The sequence below is a fragment of the Macrotis lagotis genome, chromosome 1, assembly GCF_037893015.1.
Source record: "Macrotis lagotis isolate mMagLag1 chromosome 1, bilby.v1.9.chrom.fasta, whole genome shotgun sequence".
NCBI classification, from domain to species: domain Eukaryota; kingdom Metazoa; phylum Chordata; class Mammalia; order Peramelemorphia; family Peramelidae; genus Macrotis; species Macrotis lagotis.
In genome coordinates, this window is record NC_133658.1 from 575,627,398 (window position 1) to 575,653,311 (window position 25,914).

The window sequence follows — 25,914 nt, forward strand, 5'->3', positions numbered from 1 at the left end:
GGAAACTTAGGCACAGAGAAGTTAAGAGAATCACCCCAAAATCACACAGCTCATAAATGACAAAGTTAGGACTTGAACCCAAGTTCTGTGAATCCAGATCCATAGGTTTTCCCACTATACCATGCTATCTTAATTGTTTCTCTTTATCCCACATGGCTAATAATTGAGTTGTGCTCACACATTGAGGACTACTTATTGAAGAAGATGTTTTGACATTGCAGTTATTTTTCCTGATAACAGAAAAAAGGCATTAATGCCTTAATGTCTTTTCTCTTGTAGAGAGGGTATTTAGATGTTGGTGTTATTTTATCTAAATCTAGGATGTCAGTTATATTTAGAACACTTTACGTTTTTGATTTAGTACCTCTAGCCTATCTTTTTCCAGGCTTAATTTTAGAGAGATAATCACTCTAATCTTTTCCTTAATAAGGAAACAAATACATCAATATCTGGGCTACCTTATAATTCTGGTTAACATTTTCATTCTTTTTCTTTTTTGTTTTTTGACTACAGATCATCACTGATAAAATCACTAACAGCAGTACCAACAAACCTTCTACTGAAGAAAGTAGACAAGAAGACAGTTTGGAGATCATTGTCTCACAGAAACATAAGTTGTCAGTTTTATTATTGGAAATGAAAGAAGCCCAAGAGGAGATTGCATTCCTTAAAGGGCAGCTCCAGATTGCAAAGCCCAATTCCAATTTGATTTCAGAGGCATCTGAACAGGGGGAAATCAAGCAGGCAGAAGTTGAAGGAATGATACATGAAGGCACAGGACAGAGTTTTCCTTTAATACAAAGTGAAGCATGCAGTCCTATTATTATTGATGTGGAAGGTCCAGAAAGTGATATATCTCAGAATCAGAGCAACATACCACTGGAGATACCTATAGTTCATGACTATAGTCATACCTATAGTGACAACACTGGAGTGAAAATGGAGTCAACAGAAGAGATGGAAAGAAACTCTCTTTCTGTAACTCAAGATCTTATTTTGTCTCAACAAGATGAATTGAAAAGATTAGAAGGGCGAATATTGGAACTTGAGTCAAGTCTTCAGAAAGCAGAGGAATTATATGAGAAAAGTTTAGGGGAGAAAGCTGAGGAAATCAATCAGCTAGCCCAGCTAATAGAAGACTTTAAGAATAATGAAGAAAAGAAAGCTGAGGAAATCAGTAAGCTAGCCCAGCTAGTAGAGGACTTTAAGAAAAATGAGGAAAAGAATAAGAGTACATTCAGTGCTCTGTGTGATGAGAGAGACCAACTTTTGGTTCAGGTAAAAGAGCTTTGCATCATTTCAGAACTAAAGGCACAAGTAAAGCAACTTGAAGAGAACCTTGTGGAGGCAGAAAAACAAAGAATATCTGACTATGAAAATAAAGCAAGCCAGGAAAGCTTACTAACTGAACAAATTCAGAGTCTCAGCACAGAATCAAGATCAAAGGATTTGAAAATCGAAACTTTGCAGAAGGAATTGGATGAAGTGCATCTTCAGCTTTCTGACCAGAACACACTAGTCAGAAATTTGAAAAGTGAACTGCAAATGAAAGAAACTGAAGTGCTTAATTTGGAGGAACATATAAAAATAACCTCAAACAAGGTGGAAGAGCTTTCCCAGATTCTCTCCCAGAAAGAACTTGAAACAACAAGAATAGATCAAATTTTGTTAGAGAAAACCAGGGTTGTAGAGAGCCTTCAACAAACCATTGAAGAGAAGGATCAACAGGTGACTGAGATCAGTGTTCGTATGTCTGAGAAAATGGTCCAGCTCAATGAAGAGAAGTTTTCTCTTAGTGTTGAAGTCAAAGCACTCAGAGAAAAGCTCAGTGTGCTGTCCAATCTTGAAGAAGGTAAAAAGGAGAAGGAAATAGAAGAGAAAAAGGAAGAATGTTTGAGTCTAAAACATGAGCAGGATGATAAAGTAGTTTCAGCTCCTCTAATAAAGAATGAAGAACTTCAGAGTGAATTGAATCTTCTGAAGAAAGAAAGTGATCAGATGAAGAGAAAACTGCAGGCTGCTCTCATTAACCGGAAGGAACTAATGAAGAAAGTCACCGAGCTAGAGAAAGAGTTAGCACAAGTGAAAAATGAATCTAAGGATGAGATCCAATTCTGTGAAGGAAATGGTATGGAAGTAACTCAGCAGAATAAAGTTGGGAAAACAAAGGTAGAAGAATCTATTACTTCTGAAAGTCAGGAAACTGAAACATTTTTAAATCGGAAAATATCTGAGAAAGAACTTGAGCTACAGCATGTAAAGAGAGATTTAGAAGAGAAGGCAGCAGCTGAAGAACAGCTACAGGCATTGATCAAAGAGATGAAAGAGAGCTTGCAGGATAAATTAAGCCTTATAGATTTGCTTAAAGCTGAAATAACCGAAAACCAGACAGTTATTCAGAAATTAACCACCTCTAACAAGGACTCTGGAGATGGAGACTCTGCAATAAAAGAGACAATAGTAATTAGCACAACTGGTGCAGAAAGTGGAGAACATTGGAAACTAGAACTAGAAGACAGAATTTTGAATCTTGAACAAGAAAAGGAACAACTCCAAAAGAAATTACAAGAAGTACTAGCTTCCCGCAAGGTGACTTTAAAAAAAGCACAGGAGAAAGACAGACACCATAGGGAACAGCTAAAGCAACAGAAAGATGATTATAATCTCTTACAGGAACGTTTTGATGAACAGAGCAAGGAGAACGAGAGCATACGGGATCAGCTACGGGAACTTGAAATAAGAGTAAGAGAATCTACAGACACCAGCTTAGCTATGAATAGTAGCACAAAGGAATTAGACACTCCTCAGAGTTTGATTGTACCTGCATCCAAGGTCAAAGAACAGTGGCCCTCACAAATGACTTCAGAATCTGACTGCCACCCAGACTGGGTGGAGCATTCAGGAGACAAAAATGACCTGCAAGAAGAGGACAATTCAGTAGAACTGCTTAGAGCTCAGGTAAAAGAGTTACAGATCCAGAAAGAAGAACTAGAATTCAGAGTTAGCTCTACCATAAATGATCTTTCTCAAAAGTCAGAAGAGACAATTAAATTACAAGAACAGATAACAAAACTGCTTTTAGAGGCAGAAGGTCTTAAAGTCACTGCTCATGAAACTGAAGCTCAGGTAATCAGTCTGAAACTAGAATTGGAAACCAGTCAAATGGAAATCACAAGATTAGAACATTTTAGGGACTTACAACCTGAACTAGATGAATTGAAAATCATCATAAACAAAAAAGATGAAGAAATTGATGTCCTTCATGTGCAAGTAAGTGAAAAAGATGAGAACCTTGTTAAAGCACAGAGAGAGGTTGTAGAGCAAGATGATTTGATTAAAGCTTTGCATGCACAGTTAGAAATGCAAGTCAAAGAACATGAAGAAAAAATTAAACAGTTGCAGATGGAACTTTCTGAAATGCAACGGAAACCAGAGGAGTTAGAAGAAGAAGCTAAATCTAAGCAGCAAATTCAGAGGAAACTCCAAGCTGCACTTATCTCCAGAAAAGAGACTTTGAAAGAAAGCAAATGTCTTAAAGAAGAGTTGTCCTTGGCCAAAAATAATATTGAAACTCTCACAAAGACTTTGGCAGATGCAGAAAGCCAAATTTCTGCTCATTGTAAAGAAAGGGATGTATTATTAAACAGATTGACTGTTCTTCAGGAAGAGAAAGAGAGACTTATTGCAGAAGTAGACAGATCTTTATTAGAAAGTCAAAATCTCAGTAGCTCATGTGAAAGTCTAAAACTAGCTCTAGAAGGTCTTACTGAAGACAAGGAGAAGTTAGTGAAGGAAATTGAATCTTTGAAATGTACCCAGGTTGCTGAAAACACTGAGTGGCAGGAAAAACACAAGGAACTGCAAAAGGAGTATGAAATTCTTCTTCAGTCCTATGAGAATGTTAGCAATGAGGCAGAACGTATTCAGCATGTTGTAGAAACTGTGAGACAAGAGAAACAAGAACTATATGGTAAGTTAAAAAATGCAGAAGCAAAGAAGAAAGAGACAGAAAAGCAACTTCAGGAAGCAGAGCAGGAAATGGAAGAAATGAAAGAGAAAATGAGGAAATTTGCCAAATCCAAACAGCAGAAGATCCTTGAGCTTGAGGAAGAGAATGACCGCCTTAGAGCAGAAATTCACCCATCTGGCTGTGAATCCAAAGAGCCTCCAGAAATGCTTCATTCTAGTTCCAGTGTGAAGGAGGAACTAGAAAATACTAAGCTAAAGTATGAATCTCTTTCTAAAGATTTTGAAACATTGATGACTGAGAAGAAGTCTTTAAGTGAAGAGGTTCAGAATTTAAAGCAGCAGTTGGAAAAAACAGAATCCAAATTGAGAGAAAGTATAGAAAGCCCTAAGAAACAGGAGATCCAAATGGATAGTGTAGAAGTGGCACAGCAAGCTGTATCTCTGTGTGTAGCTGTACCTATGTCAAAAGAAGTTGAAGAAAAAGTCTCTCTGAGGACAAGTCCAAGTTCAGAATATTCAGCACCCATCCCAGTGGAGAACAATACCATGGCAGATGTTAGTGCAAATGAGGGTGTAAGTTCACATGATGAAATTAATACCTATATACAGCAAATTGATCAGCTTACAGAGAGAATTAAAGAGCTAGAGGGGGAGAAGAAGATGAGGGAAGAAATAGACTGTACTTTAGAAGACAAGAAAGATGCCTTACTTAACCAATTAGAAGCAAAGGATGTTGAACTGAAAACTCTTCACGAAGAAGTTACCAAGATAAACCTATTAAATGAGAAAATCCAAGAGGATCTTGTCAAAATCACCAAGTTGAAGGAAACAGTGGAAGTAGAGAAGGATGATCTGGAAGAGAGACTTATGAATCAGTTAGCTGAACTTAATGGAAGCATTGGAAATTATCAGCAAGATTTCACAGATGCCCAAATGAGAAATGAGTTATTAGAATCTGAAATTCAGAACCTTCAGAAATGTGTGAGTGAACTGGAAGAAGAAAAGCGACAGGCAGTTAAAGAAAAAAACAAGATTGAATCAGAAGTTCGGAAGGAATACTTGGAGAAGCTACAGAGTGCTCAAAAAGGAGGACATGGCAGTAAGACCCATACAAAAGAGCTTCAGGAATTGTTGAAAGAGAAGCAACAAGAGGTAAAGCAGTTACAGAAGGACTGCATCAGATATCAAGAGAAAATAAGTGGTCTAGAAAGAACTGTCAAGGCTCTGGAATTTGTACAAAATGAATCACAGAAGGAATTGGAGATGGTCAAAGAAAACCTAGCCCAAGTAGAAGAAGATTGTAAGAAAGCCCAGGCAGAACTGGACTACTGTAAAGTGTTACTAGATGACACTCAGAGTGAAGCAGCAAGGGTCCTAGCAGACAGTCTCAAGATGAAAAAGGAACTTCAGTCAAATAAAGAACTTGTTAAAAGTCAAATGAAACAAAAGGATGAAGATCTTGAAAGAAAACTGGAACAAGCAGAAGATAAACACATGAAAGAGGTCAAGAACATGCAAGAAAAGCTAGATGCTTTGCATAGAGAAAAGGTTCATTTGGAAGAGACTTTTGGAGAAGTTAAGATCACCTTGAACAAAAAAGACCAAGAAGTCAAGCAGCTTCAGGAAAACCTAAATAGCACTTTGGCCCAACTTGCAGCCTTCACCAAAAGCATGTCTTCCCTCCAGGATGATCGGGATCGAGTTATAGATGAGGCTAAAAAATGGGAACAAAAATTCAGTGATGCTATTCAAACAAAGGAAGAAGAAATTCGAGCTAAAGAAGAAAATTGTAGTGTTTTAAAAGATCATCTAAGGCAGATGTCCATCCATATGGAGGAGTTACAAATTAATATATCCAGGTAAGCCATTTATAACCCTATAATCTATACTTTCATGTATTTAGCAGCAAAGGACTTTTTCCTTATTTATGTAATTTTTATTTCTTTTAAATACTCCTTTATGTTTTTGTATTCCCTCCCTTTTAAAATTTTAAACCCATATATATATATATATATATATATATATATATATATATATATATGTATTTGCAAGGGAAAACAACTGCTATGTGTTCAGTTGTATACTAGACACTATAGAGACTGAAAGCAGTGTAAGAAATGATTTTTCCTCAAAAAGTTTACACTCTATAGCTTGGGAGAATAAAGCCAAGAGATTAAAAAAAGTTCTGAACTTAACCTTAGCTAGAGCAAAATGAGAAGAATGCTATAAAGTTAGGAGGGCATCATGTTTAGAAAAGGTCACTAGAACCAGTAATTATTCCTTGTACCTATGAGATAAATATACTGACATATTAGGTATGTCACATTGTATATAGAACATTCCAAAGAAAGATCTGATATCCTTGTATAGATGAACACATCAAAGATAAATATTAAGTAATACAGATGTTGATAAAAGTTTGTAAGTTTCGTCAGAGGGAAATTTCAAGTGGAACAGCTGTTTTAAGTTTTATGATTGGGGAAAAAAAGTACTCCATCTTTTCTCTTTCACTAAGTAGAGAACACATGCCATTAAACCAACTCCAGAGGAAGAGGTTGCCCCAAAGCTGACATTTAACCCAAATAGTTTCTGAATTATGAAAGTACTGTAATAGATACATTTTGTCATTTTCCTTCTGGCCATTTACTTTTTAGATGGAGAAGAAGAATATATGAGCAGGAGGAATAGGTTCATTTTGTTGACATTAAGGGACAGTCAAGAGACAAGCCCTTGAGTTTTTTCTTCCAGTGCTTTAAGGCCTCTGTCCTTACTTGCCTGATCTAAGGTGAGATTAAAATGAGCTGCATTGTGAACCTGGCATAATGGTACTCTCCCATCCCCATTGTGGTGACAAGCCTCTACAGAACAACTTTTCCCAGGTCTCCTTTTGTCAAAGCCTTTTGATAGCAACATAAGCAGCAGTATAGATATGACACATGAGCAAAGAAATGTCTTGCTTTAGGAGTCTCTCTTTACAATTAGTTGTTTGGTTTCAGATAATTTTTATCCTCTAAGTCATGGGTATCCAACCTTTTAGCTCTTCTGGGCCACATCACCCAACAAAAGCTTGTCATGGGCTGCATATAATATATAATACTTAATATTCATGGTAATCCATATTATCATTGCATATAATAATAGAATGTAATAACGTAATAAAGTATGACTTTGGGGCCACATGCCACCTATGGGTTAGACACATCTGTTCTAAGTCCTTGACCTATTTCTTTCCGATATTGTACTAACTTTCCTTTTTTGTTTCTCAAAGGTTATTGTTTACCTTAAGAATCAATACTTCCCTGTTTCCACCCCCCTCTCCCTCCCAAAAAGATCAACATCAGATACTGATTATAGATTTAACCAGCATCTTTCATATAAAAAGCTATTTGAGGGTATATTACTTTTATTGCATTCTGGAAGAATAGGTTTGATTTGGGGACAAGTGCTTAATGGCCATATCAAAGAGTGATGCTCATGGAATATTTATGTATTGTATCCCTCCTTCCCTCTCCTCTTCTGTTTATCTGTCAGTTATTTATCTATCTATATTTTGTATATATGTTAATGTTTATATGAGTATATATGCTTATATATATACATACATATGTACACATGTGTATTTGGTCAGAACTTGCTTTTCTTCATGTTTAATAGATATTGGTAGGTAACAGAAATTGGAACCTGATAGTTCTCATTACTGTTAGCTGCCAATAAATCTAGAGCATGCATTCAAGGCATGAGAAACAGTTAATATAAAGGTAAGAAATGGGGAGAATAGAGTATTGTGTGTGAGGAACAGGATTGTACAGTATTTAGAGAGGAGTAAAGAATAAGTCTGTTAATATAGGAAGGCATCAAGTTTTTGTTTTGTTTTGTTTTTTTAGGTTTTTGCAAGGCAGTAGGTAATTATTAAGTGTCTGAGGCTGGATTTGAACTCAGGTACTCCTGACTCCTGGGCTAGTGTTCTATTCACTGTGCCACCTAGCTGCCCCGAGGCATCAGGTTTTGAAGGAATCATGGGATCTTTAAATAATCGTGCCTTGTGATAAATCATTTTCTTTCTCTTTCCAGGCTTGAGCATGATAAACAGACCTGGGAGTCCAAAGCCCAGACAGAAGTCCAGTTTCAACAGAAGGTCTCTGAAAACCTGCAGGGAGAAAATAAAGGACTCATGTCTCAACTAGAAGAATCTAAACAAATGTATTCTAATTCTCAGAATGAGTTGGCTAGATTGGATGCAGAAGTTAAGTCTCTGAGAGACCAGTTGACTGAAACAAATAATTCTTTTGCAAAATGTAAGGAAGCCAAGGAAAAACTAGAAGGAATCCTAAAGCAACAGGAGATTGACCTCCAGAATTTCAAGTTCAACTGTGAGCAGTTAGAGACTGATCTGCAAGCTTCCAGAGACCTGACCGGCAAACTACATGAAGAAATTAGCACTAAAGATCAAAAGATTATTACTCTTCTTTCTGCTAAAGAGGAGGCAGTCTTGTTAGCTATCTCTGAATTGCAACAACAACATGGCAAAGAAGTTAAGGAATTGGAAAGCCAACTGACCCAGAAGGAAGAGGAGAAAGCTGCTATAGAAGATGAGAAAAAGAAAGCTGTAGACAAAGCCAGCCAGCTCATGGAAACAATGAAAACTATCAAAAAAGACAGCAAGCAGCAAAAAGCTCAGTTGGATTCCTTTACTAAATCTATGTCTTCTCTCCAGGATGACCGAGATCGCATTCTAGGAGATTACAGACAGCTAGAAGAACGGCATCTCTCAGTGATCTTGGAGAAAGACCAGCTCATCCAAGAAGCAGCTACTGAGAACAATAAGCTAAAGGAAGAAATCCGATGCCTTCGGGGACAAATGGATGATCTCAATTCTGAAAATGCCAAATTAACTGCAGAACAGTACCAGAGAATAACAAAGGATTATCAACAAAGGCAGCTCCTTGAAATTCGACTTCAGCGGAGTCAAGAACTAGAAAATGAAAAAATCAAGTTAGAAAGAAAGCTAAAAGAGTCTGAAACATCAAGGGAAGATCTAAAAAGATCTTACAATGACCTTGAGGAGGAGAAACAAACTTTGATTAAGGAAATTGAGAGCTTGAAAACTTGTGTTTCACAGTTAAAATGTCAAGCAACAACTTTACAAGAAAGGGGAGGGTCTTTAGGAGAGTTTCGGGCACAATGGAAAGATGGGGAAGAAGAAATGCAGAAGTTAGGCATTACTCTTTCCCTCTCTCAGAAGAAAGTCACAGAACTAGAGGAAGAATTAGAACGTGTACAAAAGGAAGCTGCTAAGAAGGTGGAAGAAGCAGAAGAAAAGCTAAAGAAAGAATTGAAGCATCTTCGTCATGATGCAGGGATAATGCGCAATGAAACTGAAACAGCTGAAGAGAGGGTAGCTGAACTGGCAAGTGATTTGGTAGAGATGGAACAAAGACTACTCAAAGTCACTGAAGAAAATAAAGACCTTAAAGCTCAGATTCAGGCTTTTGGGAAATCTATGAGTTCCTTGCAAGATAGTCGGGACCATGCTAATGAGGAGTTACAAGAGCTGAAAAAGAAGCATAGTGCCAGTCTTGAGGAGCAACAGTGTCTTAGAGATGCTTTGAAGAAAGAGATGAGTCAATTGAGAGAGGAGCAGATTCTGTTGAGTAGAGAGAGAGATGATCTTGTTTCTAAAGTGGCTTCTCTGGAAAGCTGTGCTGAAGATGATAGTTCATTATCTCATCTTGAGAAGCTTAACCTAGAGCTCAGATTGAAAGATGAGGAATTATTTCACTTGTCCTCCCAGTTAGAGGGTTCCTCCAACCAAATACAGTCCTTTTCCAAGGCCATGGCCAGTTTACAGGCTGAAAGAGATCATCTCTTGAGTGAACTGGACAAAATGCGAAAGTCAGAAGAAGGAAAGCAGTGGTCATCATCCCAACACTTTACAGGCTCATCTGAAGTACAGAACTTAAAGAAAGCAATGTCTTCACTTCAGAATGACAGAGATAGACTGGTGAGTCCATACTTCTCTCCCCTTTGCTGATTAATTGAGAATCATTGAAACATTCATATTACTATTAATCTTTCTGAAACATGGATAGAATAATACTAATTTATAAAAAGTACTCATGAAAGGGCTCATTGCATTATCATCAGTAGTTTACTGAAAGCTTATAATAATAATATGGTCTTTGACCAAATATAGTCTTAGACCAAATCAGAACTCACTATTCCATTTTCTTGGGATACTCCTTAAGTTTTGAAAAGGCCAAATCTAAATAGGATGTTGGTGATAGAGTGGGGCCAATTAGGGAATCTCTAGTAGTCTAATGAGAGATGACAGAAGCTTGAAATAAAGCTGATCTGAATGGAAAAAGGGTAAAAGATGTAAGAGAAATATAGATATTAGGGAGGTTGAATCCAAAAATACTGGACCCTGGGGAAGAAGGAGTAGAAGTCAAGATGACTTTTAAGTTTATAATCCTGGGTAAATGGTAGGATAATGGGGCCATCAACAAAATTAGGGAATTTTAAGGGAAGGATGGATTTGGAGGGGAATGTGAAATGACTTAAAAGTCCTACCTCATTTTTGTTCATTTAAAAACCTGTAGAATTCAAAAAGAAAATATATATTTTTAGGCAGAATTTATCTGAAGGTTTAATAATAAACTAAAGTAGTATTTTAAAAAAAGTAAGGCAGATGTAAAACTGGGAGAATTCATCAGAGCCTCAAAGGACTGTGAATTATAGATTTAATATTGATCATATATGTATCTGAGACGAAGGAAGACATAGAATTCATAGGAATCTAGAGCTGAAAATTTCTTCAGATGCTATCCAGTTCATTTTACAGCAGAATCAGAATCTTTTTAGTTTTGAAAATTTTTTTCATTTCTGTAGAACTTTGGTCTAGCACTGCCATAGCAACTGCAGGTGGGATTCAATTCAATAAATCTATAAACTTTTTAAGGGTGAATTAATTAAATACTTGACTAAATATAGTAGGCTAATTTTTAAGTTGATAATTTTGAGAATGATGTTATAAATATCCAAATGGCCCTTGGTAGAAAAAAGGTTCCCCACTCCTGACCTACACATTAAAAAAGATCATGTATGATGCAATTCTGTTTTTATTTCAGAAAAAAAGCATAATGAAGGTTTCAGTCTATTTTTATAGAATCTAAAAGTTGGAAGGCACTTTAGAGATTATCTCAATTCAACTCTAATTGCATTGTCTACTTTTTCCTTGAAGACCTCTGGTAAAGAGGTTGTGATCTTCTTCCCAAAATCCTTTTCCATTACCTGCTGCCAGTCTGGTAGTTTCATGATAATATTACTTGTCTTTCTTCCTCTTTTGATTCTCTATTCATATACTTCATTAAATTTTTCCCATCAAGTTCCTGAATTTCCTTTTGTGAAAATATATTCTTAATAAATTATAGTAGCTTAATAGTCCTTTTAATCTGTTCTGTTCCTTTTAAATAATATTTTTAATATTAAGTATTTAAGTTTTAAATTTTATTTATTTAAATTTAAACTTTAAGTTAATTTCCTTCTAGAGTAATATTCCAGTTATAAATCTTAATAATCCAGTCAAATCTGTGAGGGAAAATTTATCACCCTGTGTATGTTTCCATATTTTGTGCATTTAGAGGTGGATATCTATGGATAAGGATTTTATTTTTTTCCATGATTTTTTCCTAAGGTTTCATGTCCTATGAATGAATTACAGATTGTTGTTCTGATATTTTTCTTCCTTTGTTGCTACTGTCTAAGGTACTAGGCCTATCATATTTCTGTTACCCTCCCTGTTCCTTTTCAACTTAAAGCCTTTTTTATTAGATTTTCAAGATACTAAGAAAATATATATTTTAATCAATTCTCCTTAAGTAGAATCAGTTTCTCTCCAAGATTCTGTCATCTCTGTATCTTAAACCGTAGTTCAGAAATCCAAAACCTGCTTCCCAAAACGACATTTCTCTTTTTGTTCCCCTGCCTTTAATTGGCAATAATGATTAAAGCATCACCTTATCTCAAGATCATGATCAAAGATTCTATAATTCTTGGCAATACTTTCTTTCTGATGTCATCCTTTATCCTTATATGTATTATCAGAAGTATGTAGTGGTAATCAGGTTTGACAGGCAACTTGTATGTACTGTGTGCTGTGTTTTGGATACTTGCTCCAAGAAGACAATAGCTCTTTCTGCTGTTGATGTTAGCATAAGCGTATGACAAATAGCTGCCTCAGTATCCCTCATCACTAAATGATACTACTTATGTATTATTCCGACCTCTACTATATGATCTCTCATATGATGTCATCTTTTTATCTATACTTCATTCCTTAGAATGGAAGAAACTTCTTGCCCAATCCTCCCTTTACAGAAATGAAAATGAAAATTCATTTATTTAATAGTAATTGTCTGCTATAATCAAACCTCTGGGGATGCAAATAGAGAAATAAGATAGTCCCTACTCTCAAGATGCTCACATTCTGATAGGGAGAGACATATATAGAAGGTTTCAGCTTCAAGTCAGAAAAGTTCATTGACAAAACAGATGTATCTTTAATGTTATTTCCACTGATTAAACAATGTGTCTTTCTGATATTGAATTATTTAGACTTTCAAGGATTTAGTCTTTTTAACTCAATTTTATGAATTTATGTTTATTCTTTTAAATTTTATCTTATTAGATTTTGCCCAGAGATGTATTCTGTTGAGATCATGTTGGGTCTTGATTATACTGTCTAAAGTTTTGACTGTCTTTACCAGAGTAATGTGACCTGTGCATTTCATAAATATGCCACAAAAGGCCTTTTTTTTTATTTGAAAGGCATGGTGAGGAGTGTGGTGTCATTTAGGAATTGTTGTTTGTCTTTCAATCTACATTCAGACTCCATAGTTCTGTCTCTGGATGTGGATGGTGATGCCAAAATCATGAGGCCAGTATGATGAAGACCATGACATTACAGGTGGTGTTGCCATGACAAGCACATTGAGTTAGATTTGAGGGAGGGGGTTCTTGCCTAAGTCACCAGCCTCACTTTCTCCTCCAGAGCTACCTGGTTCCAGTGGCAAGATATGAATCAGGATGACTGGAGATGGCCCTGGATGTGGGGCAATTAGGATTAACTGGTCACACAGCTAATTAAGAATAAAGTGTCTGAGGCCAGATTTGAACTTCCATCCATTTGATTCCAAGATCAGTGCTCCCTCCACTGCAAGACCTAGCTGCCCTTCATTTAGGAATTAGGAAAGAAAAAGTAGTAATTGTGATAAAAAAAGGAAAAGAATAATGAGAACATTAATGAAACATTTTAAAATGTACAGAAGAAAGCCAAAAGAGGTTCAGAGGGAAATAAGTAGGACAGCTTTGGAATTAATTTTTTAGACTTATTAGGTAATTAAAAAACCCCTAAGTTCATAATGGAGATTCACAGTCTCATATTCAGTCTTCTTTTTAGTTCATTGTTTATGCTTACATGTGTTGGTATTTGTACAGAATAGAATAATTTTTTAAATAATTTAAAATATTAGTAAATTGACTAGAACTGCAGAGGAGTGTTGTATTGTTGTTAGAAAAGAATTTAACCTTTATTTTGCCATCAAGTAAGTGAAATTGTCTATACTTGGAGGAAAAGTATCAATTCCTCATTTCTTTGAATCTGAGACTTGGAGAGACTTAATAAAGCAGTGAGTAAAGGGAAGATCTAAGAAAGAAGTAGGTACATTTGATCCTACAGATATTTTTAGCAAATCTCTTGGTAACTTCTGTAGTCGTGGATTTGGGATTTATAGCCATCCATTTTATTTTCACTTTACTCCTATCTCTTGATATTTCCTTCTATTTCCATATCTGCTAAGCTAGTTGATTAACTTTAACACAAATCACAAATACTTTAGGCACAGATTCTCTCTTTGTTGGTGCTGCTCAAAAGGAGTAGCATGGTTTATAAAAGAGTTGTGACATGCTAAAATGGGAAAATGTAGGCAGAATTTATTTTAACATAAAAATAGAGAGTATGAATAACTTAATGCCTGCTTTAGTTCAGAGAGACTGCTTTGTATCTAAATGTGTCAGCCCCAATTTGGGGATGATTTTTAAAATTTATTATAATTTTTATTATAAAATTTATTATATACTTTCATATAATATATAGAAATTATTTACTCTCTGTCCAAGTCACTCACCCATATTTTGTAGTGTCTCTCTCTTTTCTTTTTAATTTTTTAAAAAGAAAGTGAAAAAACTTTCTGAAATTATATTACTTTCAAGTAAGAATCAAGATCTAAAGCCAGGACAGTTTTTAAGATACTGTGACATGAAGATGAAAGACAGGATTAAACCAGCATAACTAGTTCTTATTTGTGATTGGGTCATTTCATCTGTAATTGTACTTTTATGATACTACCTATTGTAGCTGTGTCTATCTTTGGCAGACTAGACCAAGTCCAAATTGAATTTGACATTAGAAAAGTAAGATATTTGAATCAGAATTAAAATGTGATACATACCCAAAGTTTGAAAATTCTACTGGCTGGTTTGCTCCTGGTAAATAAAAATATTTCTATGTTTTGTAGATTTCTTTTTTTTATCATCATCAGCAAATCCATATTCCTAGTGTCTAATCTGTAGGCATAATCTATCTTAGCCTAATTCTCACTTTTAAATTTTATCTTATTTTTTCCTGGTTACATGCAAAAATAAGTTTCAAAACCTTTTAAAACCTTCAGATCTGAATTTTCTTCCATCCTTCCAGCCCAAAGTCCCTCATTGATAAAACAAGTTATTTGTTTGAACAAAGACCAAAGACTATTATTTTCCATTTAGAAGGTAATATTTATCTTATTATGCAGTTTTGACATCTCTTTTACTTTATTTTTCTTCCTTAAGGACATAATTTCTCTCTCATCACATTCAATTTGAATCATTGTATACCATGGAAACAATGTATAGACTGGCAAATTGCCTTCTGTGGGGGGTGGGGGAGGGAAGCAAGATTAAGGGGAAAAATTGTAAAACTCAAAATAAATAAAATCTTTGGGAGAAAGCAAGTCATTTGAAATAGGTTATAAATATGGAATCATGAAAAAACATTACCATAATAGTCATATTATAAAAGTTAACTGCACCCCCCCACACACACTCCCCAAGAAAAGAGAAACCTTATTTTGTTTTCAGATATCATCAGACTCTATCTTTGGAATGGATGGTATTCTATATCACAAGTCCTTCAGAGTTGTCTTGGGTCATAGTAAAGAAAAGGTAAATCATTCACAATTGATCATCTTACAGTATTGCTGTTACTTTGTATATAGTACATTCCCCATTGCATCTGCTCATGTAAGTTTTTTTATTGAGAGCACCCTATTCACCATTTCTTATAACTGAATAACAATCCATCATAATCACATGCAACAATTTGTTCAGCCATTCTCCAATCAATGCACATCTCCTCAATTTGTAGTTCTTTGCCACCAGAAAAGTGCTATTATAAATATCCTTATACATCCTGTTTTTCCTTTTCTTCTGAAATACAGACCTAGTAGTGGAACTCCTAGGTCAAGAACTAGACATAGTTTTATATAGTCCTTTGGGCATTGCTCTACAGGATTGTTGAATCATATCCCAGCTTCTCCAACATTTGTCATTTTCTCTTTCTGTTCTATTAACAAATTCAGTAGGTATAAGATAGTACCTTCAGAATGGTTCCAACCAGTGTTTCTCCCATCAGTAAGTTAGGACATTTTAAAAATATGATTTAATAGGGTGGCTAGATGATGCAGCGGATAGAGCACCAGCCTTGGAGTCAGGAGTACCTGGGTTCAAATCCGACCTCAGACACTTAATAATTACCTAGCCGTGCAGCCTTGGGCAAATCACTTAACCCCATTGCCTTGAAAAATCTAAAAAAAAAAAAAGATTTAATAGTTAGCATTAATAACCTCATCTGAAAACTGTTCATATCTTTTGATAGTTTATCAGTTGGGGAATGAGTCTTATATTTTATAAATTTGACTCAGTTCTCTATGTTTGAGAAATGAGGTCTTTATCAGAGAAATTTGTTTCAATATTTTTCTTTAACCACAGTTACTATTAGTAACTGTTTCCCTCCATCCTATTTCCCCACTCCCAATCATTCTTTTCTCTCCCTCCTTTCACCCTGTCCCACCTCAAAAATGCTTGCATCTGACTACCCCCTCCCAGAATCTTTCCTCTCTTCCATCACCTTTCCTCCCCATTCTCCCATTCCTTTCCCCTCCTGATTTTCTCTAGGACAAGATAGATTTCTTTATCCAGTTATTCCCTCCGTAAGCCAGTTCTGATGAGAGTAAGGCTCACTCACTCCCCCTTACTTTCCTCCTTTTCTACTCCATAGCAAAAGTATTTTCTTGCCTCTTTTATGTGAAATAACTTACCCTGTTTTATCTTTCCCTTTCCCTTTCTCCCAGGACATTCTTCTTTCACCCTTTAACTCCTGTCTTCTTATATGTGTGTGTGTGTGTGTGTGTGTGTGTGTGTGTGTGTGTGTGTGTGTGTAGAGATATAGAGATAGATATATAGAGTTATAGAGATAGATAGTTATAGATCTATAGATATCCCTTCAAATTCGACTCCAACCTGTGCTTTGTCCATATATATATATATATATGTATATATATATATATATGTATATAAACACACACTCCTAACTGTCCTAATAAATGAGGAAGTTCATATGAATTATCAATATCATCTTCCTATACAGGAATGTAAATAGTTCAACATCATTAAGTCACTTATGATATTTGCCTTTCCTGTTTACCCTTTTATCCTTCCTCATATTTGAAGATCATATTTTCTGTTCAGCTCTGGTAGTTTCATCAGGAAAGTTTGAAAGTCCCCTATTTCATTTGAATGTGCACCTTTTCCCCTAAAAGAATACTCAGTTTTGTTTGGGTAGTTTGTTCTTGATTGTAATTCAAGCTCTTTTGCCTTCTGGATACCATATTTCAAATCCTATGATCCCTTAATATAGAAGGTGCTAAATCTTTTGAAATCCTGACTTAGACTTCACAATACTTGAATTTTTTCTTTGGACTGCTTGCAATATTTTTTCCTTGAACTGGGAGCTCTGAAATTTAGCTGTAATATTCATTTAGGGTATTTTTTTATTTTATTTTATTTATTTTTTGTAAGGCAATGGGGTTAAGTGGCTTGCCCAAGGCCACACAGCTAGGTAATTATTAAGTGTCTGAGGCTGGATTTGAACTCAGGTACTCCTGACTCCAGGGACGGTGCTCTATCCACTGCGCCACCTAGCCGCCCCATTCATTTAGGTTTTACCCTCTGCTTCTAGAATATCAGGATAGTTTTCCTTGATAATTTCTTGGAAAATGACATCTAGGCTCTTTAATTAAAGAATTATTTTCTTTAGTGAACTTTTGTTTCTTTTTTTTACATTTGGCCAATTCTGCTTTTTAAGGTATTCTTCTCCTCCTTGGCTCTTTGGACCTCTTTTTCCATTTGACTTAGTCTGGTTTTTAAGATGTTATTTTCTTCAGTATTTTTTGGTGTCTCCTTCACCAAGCTACTTACTCGATTTTTATGATTTTCTCATAACACTCTTCATTTCGCTTCTCAGTTTTTTCCTCTACTTCCCTCACTTGATTTTCGGAATCCTTTTGGAACACTTCCATGGCCTGAGATCAATTCATATTTTTCATGGAGGTTTTAGATGTAGTAACTTTGACTTTGTAATCTTCTTCTGAGTGTGTATTTTGATCTTCCTGATGACATAGAAACTAAGGAGAGATTTTTTTTTTCTTTTGCTATTTGCTCATTTCCCCAGCCTATGACTTGATTTTAACTCTTTGTTAAGGTAGGACCCTGCTCAGGGTGAAAGACACACTGTCCCAACCTTTTGAGTTTTTTTTGCAAGTTTTCAACTCTTCAGAAGGCTTATGACCTAAGGAGAGGTTATGACTACTCTCTGGTTTGTGCTCTTATCTATGGGTGACCACAAACTCTCCTTTTTTGCCTTGGAACTGTGAGGAGAGTCCCTGCTTCTCTGGGACTGGGACCCAGACTGTGATGAGCAAAGCAACAGAGTCCTGCCTTGGTGATAGCAAAGAAACACCTGTGCTCTTCTTTCACCTTGGTGCAGCAGACCCTTCCCCCTGGATCTTCTAAGTTGTCTTGGGCTGGAAAATTGTTTCACTCAGTCTTTTTGTGGTTTCTGCCACTCTAGAATCTGTTAGTCATTATTTAAAGGTGTTTAGAGTAGTTAAGGGAGAACGCGGGAGAGTCTTTATTCTGCCCCTAATTCTCACTTTTAATTATACTTTTGTGTGTATCCATATAATTCATTTATATCCTCTTCCTCTCAGTAGGGTTCAACTCATTTTTATCTTGGCATATATCTTCAGTCAAAACTTTAACATATAAATTTTCTTCAATAATAAATAATAGACATTTGTTAAGTATTTACTGTATACTCAGCTGCATATCATTGAACCCTCTCTTCAAAGAGTTAAAACATATTCAGGAACATAAGAAATATACATAAAGAACAGTAATAGAAATTAGAAAAATGATAAGTGCATAGTTAAGAGAAAAACAAAAGTAGTGAGATTTCACAGTCTCTTCATTTGCCAGAGTATGGTGGGTTCTGAATCTCTTGATTCAGTATTTGTAATATTTCTTTCATCTGTCCTTTTTCTGTTGTCAGTGCTCCTGCCCTAGAATAATATTCAAACTAGAATAGTAACCTCTCCTAACAAATCTTTTTGAATCTAGTCTCTTTCCTCTGTAATCCATCCTTCACACCAAACTATATTAGCTTACATAGAATACCACTTTTTTCATGCCATTTACCTGCTCATAAAACTTTTTTTAACTTTTTACTTCCCAAATGATGCAGTCTCATAACTCCTTAGTCTTACAGTCAGGCCTTGCACAGTCTTGTCCCAACATTATCTCTCCTTATCAGGCATACTGGTTTTGTCAATAAGTCATTTTCCAGTTGTTTTTTGATGACTCTTTATGGCCCCATTTGGGGTTTTCTTGGGCAAAGATATTGGAATAATTTGCTATTTCCTTTTCCATCTTATTTAAAGGTGAGAAAACTGAAGCAAACAAGGTTAAATGACTCTCAGGATCACAAAACTAATATTTGAGTCCAGATTTGAACTCACAAGGATGACGCTGATGGCACTCTTATCCACAGCATCACCTTGCTAGAATGTACAAGGAAAACAAGCACCTCTGGTGTGAAGTCTTTCTGAGCCCTTTTAGGCCTGCTCATCCACCTTTGATGTCCACTTGGCATTCATCTCTTAGACCAAGAAGCAATATATAGCATGTACAATAGCCCCATCCTGGTAAACAGTTTTGGCAGATGGGCTAAACCAGGTTGAAAGTAACTGAGAGGCTTCTGATTACTTGTTAAATTAGAGGGTGGAGGAGGTTTACAAGTATACAAGTTTACAAGTTTACAAGACTTTCCCCTGATAGAATGAATGATTGAGAAAAAAATGTGTTCCTATGGGCTGAATTGGGTGCTGTGGAGCACTTAGAGCTTGCTTAGGCATAGAAGATCCCAAGGGCCTTCCCTGCAAACCAACTCATTGCCAGTCATCCTGATTGTTGTCTTGCCTCTGGACTTTGATCACTCTGGGAGAGAGTGAGGCTGATGACCTGATGTAACTCTGCCTCATTTCATTCCAATTCACCCACAAGTCAAGATATCATCCATGTTGTTACTATTCCTCTTTGAAAATGAAGGTCAAACAACAATAACAGTTGGTCTTTCAGATATGCCTTTGCACACATAATTCCACTACATTAGATCACTTCTCTATTCCTTCTGTTTATCTTGATTCCTACTATCCTTCAAAGCCTAGTTTGAGAACTTTTGTGTAATTCTTCCTAAGCACCCCCATTCCATAGTGATCCCCTTCTATACTCCTATAGTATTTATTTTTACCCATTTTCACACAATTATATACACTATTTAGTTTGTTATATTTTTATATAGTGCATTATTCCATCTTAAGAAGTTTCTTGAGAACAGAAGCCATTACTTATACTTTTTTTTCCCCACCAAACTCCTAACACTGTTTTACAAATAGCAAAATTTTCATTTTTGTTACTCCTCCACAAAAGTCCTTCATTTCTTTATGGTTATATGGATATTTAGATTCTCAATGACAATGTCAGTGGAGCCAAGCTCCACTGGCTATAAAAGTTTCAGATATAGTACCTTGTAGTATCCTGTGGGTGCTATCTGATGACCAGCCTAAGCTTGCTGAGGTTCATCACCAGTAGGTTGATCCCAGGGTGCTAATCTTTGGCCGTTGGTAACCCATGAAAAGAGCAGCTTCCACAGTGACAGTAAGAGTGGCAGAAAAGAAAAGAATGCTAAGAATCATTAGCATGACTTTTTTTTTTTTTTTTTAGATTTTTCAAGGCAGTGGGGTTAAGTGGCTTGCCCACGGCCACACGGCTAGGTAATTATTAAGTGTCTGAGGCCGGATTTGAACTCAGGTACTCCTGACTCCAAGGCCAGTGCTCTATCCACTGCGCCACCTAGCCGCCCCTCAGCATGACTTCTTGATAGTCTAAATATAAGATCCTTATCCATTCACCACCAAGTTGACATAACTACTGGAATAGCTGCATATGAATACTGACATTCTAACAAGCTGAAACTAGAAGACATACATTTCAACAAAATTAAAGAATGGCTTAGAAGTTTATTTGGAGAAGCAAATAAAGTTGATTGAGTTGATTTCCTCATGCCCACAAAGGAAACACCATTTCATGGGCACTTGATCAGGGGCACTTGTTAATTTTTTTTTTAACATTTTAACATTTTATTTGTTTTCCAATTATATACAATAGTAATATGTACCCATCATTTTTTGCAAGGCTTCCACAATTTTCCCCCTCCTCCCTTTCCCCCCCAAAAGGTTGTCTGACAGTCTCTACATTGTTTCCATGTCATATATTGATGTAAATTGAAAGTTATGAGAGTAAACATAAGAATAAGAATAAATATAAAACCCCTCCCCAAGAAGATGGGAAACCTCAAGGAAAGAGAGAGGGAGGGAGGGAAGGAGAGAGAGAGAGAGAGAGAGAGAGAGAGAGAGAGAGAGAGAAAGAGAGAAATGTACTCAGTCTGTGTTCAGATTTCAACAGTTCTGTCTCTGGGGTGAGTTGCTTTCTTTATCATAAGTCCACCAGAACAGTTGCTTTGATATTTTTCCCTCAGTTTCTATTACTAGCTGTACCTCCACTCTATTTCTCCCCACTTTTCATTTATTCTATTCTCTCCCTTCATTCTGGCCCTCTCCCTCGATCTTCCCTCTCTTCTATCACCTATTCCCCCTTTCCCTCCCCGCCATTCCCCCTCATCCTGTCCCTTTCCTCCCATCCTTCTCCAGGGCAAGACAGATTTCCTCACCCTATTAAGTGTGTAGGCTTCCCTTCCTGAGCCATTTCTGATGAGAATGAAGGCTCATTCATTCCCCCTTACCTTCCCCTTCCCTCCACTCCATTGAAAAAGCTTTTTCTTGACTCTTATGTGAAATTTCTCAGCTACTTCTTCATCTCCTTTTCCTTCCTCCCAGTACTTTCCCCCATTACCCCTTGACTCTATCCCTTTACCACATCATACCATTATATTCTACTCCTTCCTTTGTCCTGTCTATATATGCTCCTTCTAACAACTGTTATAAATGAGAAAGTTCATATGAGTTATCAATATCTTCTTCCCATGCAGAATACAAACAGTTCAATATCATCAAGTTCCTCATAGTTAGTCCCTGTCTTCCACTCCCTCTGTGGTTCACCAGAGCCCTGTACTTGGAGATCAAATTTTTGTTCAACTCTTGTCATCTCGATAGGAAAGTTTGAAAGTCCCATTTCATTGAAAATCGATCTTTTCCCCTGAAAGAGGATGTTTAGTTTTGCTGGGTGGTTGATTCTTGGTTGTAAACCAAGATCTTTTGCCTTCTGGAATATAGTGTTCCAATCCCTATGAGCCCTTAATGTAGATGCTGCCAGATTCTTTGTAATCCTTACTATTGAGCCTTGGTAGTTGAATTGTCTGTTTCTGGCAGCTTTTAGAATTTTCTCTTTGATTTGGGAGTTTTGGAATTTGGCTGTAATATTCCTGGAAGTTTTTCTTTTGGGATCCCTTTCAGGGGGTGACTGGTGAATTCTCTCGATTTCTGTTTTACCCTCAGCTTCTGAGATCCCAGGGAAATTTTGGTGAATTATTTCTTGAAAAATGAAGTCTAGGCTCTTCTCCTGGTCATGGCTTTCAGATAGTCCAATAATTTTTAAATTATTTCTTCTGGATCTATTTTCAAGGTCAGTTGTTTTTCTAATGAGATATTTCACATTTTCTTCTCATTTTTGACTTTTTGGGAAGAGTTTTATTTCTTCCTGATTTCTTGCAAAGTCATCAGCTTCCTTTGGTTCCATTTTGCATTTGAAGGAGTTATTTTTCTTCAGAGAGCTTTTTTATCTCCTTTTCCAGCTTTTTAAGGCATTCTTCTCCTCATTTGCCTTTTGTTTTGCTTTTTCCATTAGGCCTAAACTGGTTTTTAACATATTATTTTCTTCAGTATTTTTTTGTATAATTTTCACCAAGCTTTTGATTTGGTTTTCATGATTTATCTGCATTGCTCTCATTTCTCCTCCCAATTTTTCCTCCACCTCCCTTAATTGCTTTTCAAAGTCTTTTTTGAGCTCATCCATAGTCTGAGCCCATTTTCTACTTCTCTTGGAGGTTTTGGATATGGAAGCTTTGATTTTGTCATCATTTGAGTATGTGTTTTGATCTTCCAGGGACTAAAGTAATTTTCTATGGTCAGATTCTCATTTTCTCAGCCCAAGACTAATTTGCAGCACTTCCAAGGCTTTGGGGGTTTTGGGGTGGGGGGGACATGCCACTGAGACCTTTATTCCTTCAAGGTCTTATGCTCTCTAGCCTGTGTTTGATATGTAGATGACCACAGCACTGCCCTCTGCCCTGAGACTATAAGGAGAGATCCCTCTTGGTTGTACACACACACACACACACACACACATATGGCTTTTTTTCCAACCCCCCCAGTCCTGGTGAAGCACACCTTTCCCTTATCTTGGACTGGGAAAATGTATTACTCAGTCTTTCTATGGGTTCTACCCTGCTAAATTTTGGCTAGAGTTATCCTTTGTTTTTTGGGGGGTTGGGGGATTGGAATTCTTGGGAAATGCTGCCATCTTGGCTCCACCCCTCGGCACTTGGTAATCTTAAAGCACTTATAATGAATGTAAGCATAAAGCCCATGATTGAAAATAATTATAGTTATGTGCTAAGATCTGTTACAAATGATGAGGAATAGAAAAAAATATTTAAAGACAAAATCTTACAAACCAAATCACCAAGTGTTTGTTGACTTTGATTTGAAGATGGGCCCAGAGGAAAATGACCAAAAAATTTTTGGAAAATGTGATTTAGGCTCAAGAAACAAAAATAGCCAAGACCATTTTTTACTACACAGATGTTTCATGCTTGTATGTCTGGAATATTATCTTCACAGAGGTAGTTGGAAGGCACTGGTCATGAAATCACCGAAGAAACATCACAAAAAAATAAAAATGATTAAATTTTAACAAGAGATGACTAGTTACTAGTATGGGAGTAGTGACAAAGATAAAAATCAATGCTAAATTAGAGGAAGGTATAAAGATGAGAAGAAATTGTGTGCAGTTAACTAAAATCCAACCCATCTTATTCAGATGAGCTGTTGATGCCAAAAAATAGGAAGGAATAAAGGAATGATTATTATAGATAATATTTATATAATATTTTAAGTAACTGGCATTTTAAGTAAATTACCTTTGAACCTCATAACAATCAAAAGATGGGTGCATATTAACCCCATTTTTATAGATGAGTGAACTGATACTCATAAAAGTTAATTTGTCTATAATCACATATCCAGGATAAATGCCTTAAATGGGATTTTAATATGTCTTGCTGGTTCCGAGTCCAGTGCAGCCTTCTTTCCACTATATCATACTGTCTCTCTCTAAGTGAAGAGCAACATTTGTTTAGTAAATACACTCATCTGAAAAAGACAGTGATCATCACTATATATAAATTAATAATATTTAACTGATGTTAAGAACTGAGCACAAAGAATAGGTCAAGCAACCAGCAATTTTCCTAGCTAGCAAATTCTAGACCTCTTTGCTAAATAGATGAGCATTGAAGCCAAGACCAATATTGATCTTTGGTTTTTTTTTCCTGGGATGGGGATAATTATGGCAAAACCTTTATTAAGTCTGAATACTTAATATGTATTAGAGTGGTTTGCAATGCTTTGGTGAAGTTCCTAGTCAATTCATCAGTTTAGTGCTTCTCTGAATTTTCTTGAGCAATTCAAGTGGAAAGTAACAAAAGGGTAATTAAGGACCTTGCCATTTCTCTCAACCTCAGAATAAACCCCTGGTTATGTCTTTATGGCTCCTAAATCTAACTAGCTCAAAATTGTAGCTTTAAAGTGATTTCAGGATTTGGGTCTCAGGAGAATTATTGAGGAGCAGGTTCAGGAAGTGGTAGATGATAAAGGGTGAGATGTTGTACATGGAAAACTGCCTGATAATGCTCATTGACTATGATAGCAATCTATATGTGATAATAGCCTAGCTTCATTTATTTCTTTGTGACTTTTGAAAAGTGAAATCTTTTTAGCTCTCCTCTTTTAACCACCCTAAAAGAATAAATTTGGATTGTTAATTGTTACTGGTTTGCATTGGGAATGGTAAATTGATGACTGACTTTATTATATTTCCTTTAATAAAAGCTGAAGGAGTTAAAGAATCTTCAGCAGCAATACCTGCAGATTAACCAAGAGAACACTGAACTTCGTCTACTGAAGGTTCAACTTGAGGAATATCAGGAACAAATAAATACGTATCGGTCTCTCCAGGAACAACTAAAGCAAGAAAACTTCTCTTGTCAGCAGGAACTACAACACCTCAGGTAAGATAATTTTTTGTCTTAAAGAAAAATGTTATTTTTATGATCTTTCATATAAATTCCAATAATCTTTCTTTTGTAATAAATCTGTTAGGAATTGTTTGCTGGCATTTTGCATGACAGAAAAAAAGGGTTGTGCTCCCACTAGTCCTTGTGATTTCTTAATCTCATTTCTAACAAAGGCCATCAGAACAAAAAAAAAATCCAGAAACAAAATGATCCCATCAATAACACCTTGTGAGAATTATTTGTTCTTATTGGTACAATGTTTTTGTTGGACACACACATTTAGTTTGAGATAATGAACATGTCATAGAAGTGATGTTTTGAGGTAGGCTTTAGGTAAACTTTATAAAATGTTTTCTGATGTGAATTTTTACCAAGGAATATTTTATTCCAATAATGTACCAATCTCTGAAATTTCCTTAGATAATTGAAAGCATGGCATTGGCCAAAAGATGCAAGTTCAAAGTTAAGATTCAGATCTGAATGAAGAGTTGCATTTAAAATAGTAGAGAAAGTTTTCCTTAGGAACAGGAAGGTCTCTGACCTGTTGTTTCAGAGACTGAACTTTAAGTGACTCCAAGATAACTCTACAATGACTGCATTATTTTCTCTTTTCTCCAGCTGTATAATTTTGTCTGTTGAAATCTGTTTATTTTTTTGACCAGAATCTATGTGACTGCTTTAAGAGATTATTCTCAGGACAGTCTTTCATGTCCAATTCTGAATTTCTTGTTTTCCTTCCCAAGGGCTGCTGGATTTGGAGTTAGAAGCCCTGAATTGAAATGTCATCTCTGCAATATATATCAGCTTGCTTTGTGACTTTTGGCAAATCAATATCTTTAGTCTTGTTTCCTCATGATATAGTGGAAGGAATATTGGCTCTAGAATTAGAAGACCTAGGTTCAAATTCTACTTTTGCCACATAA

General features: G+C 36.0%; 1 protein-coding gene across 7 annotated transcripts in view; it reads left to right on the forward strand.

Moving 5' to 3' along the window:
- GOLGB1 (golgin B1) overlaps window positions 1–25,914 on the forward strand; it is an 85,082-nt gene that overhangs the window by 39,799 nt on the left and 19,369 nt on the right. For all 7 annotated transcript variants that reach the window (XM_074214627.1, XM_074214630.1, XM_074214631.1 and 4 more), the window contains 3 exons: window positions 514–5,828; window positions 8,041–9,970; window positions 24,807–24,985. In XM_074214627.1, coding sequence (XP_074070728.1) covers window positions 514–5,828; window positions 8,041–9,970; window positions 24,807–24,985 — 7,424 coding nt within the window. The remainder of the gene's footprint in view (window positions 1–513; window positions 5,829–8,040; window positions 9,971–24,806; window positions 24,986–25,914) is intronic.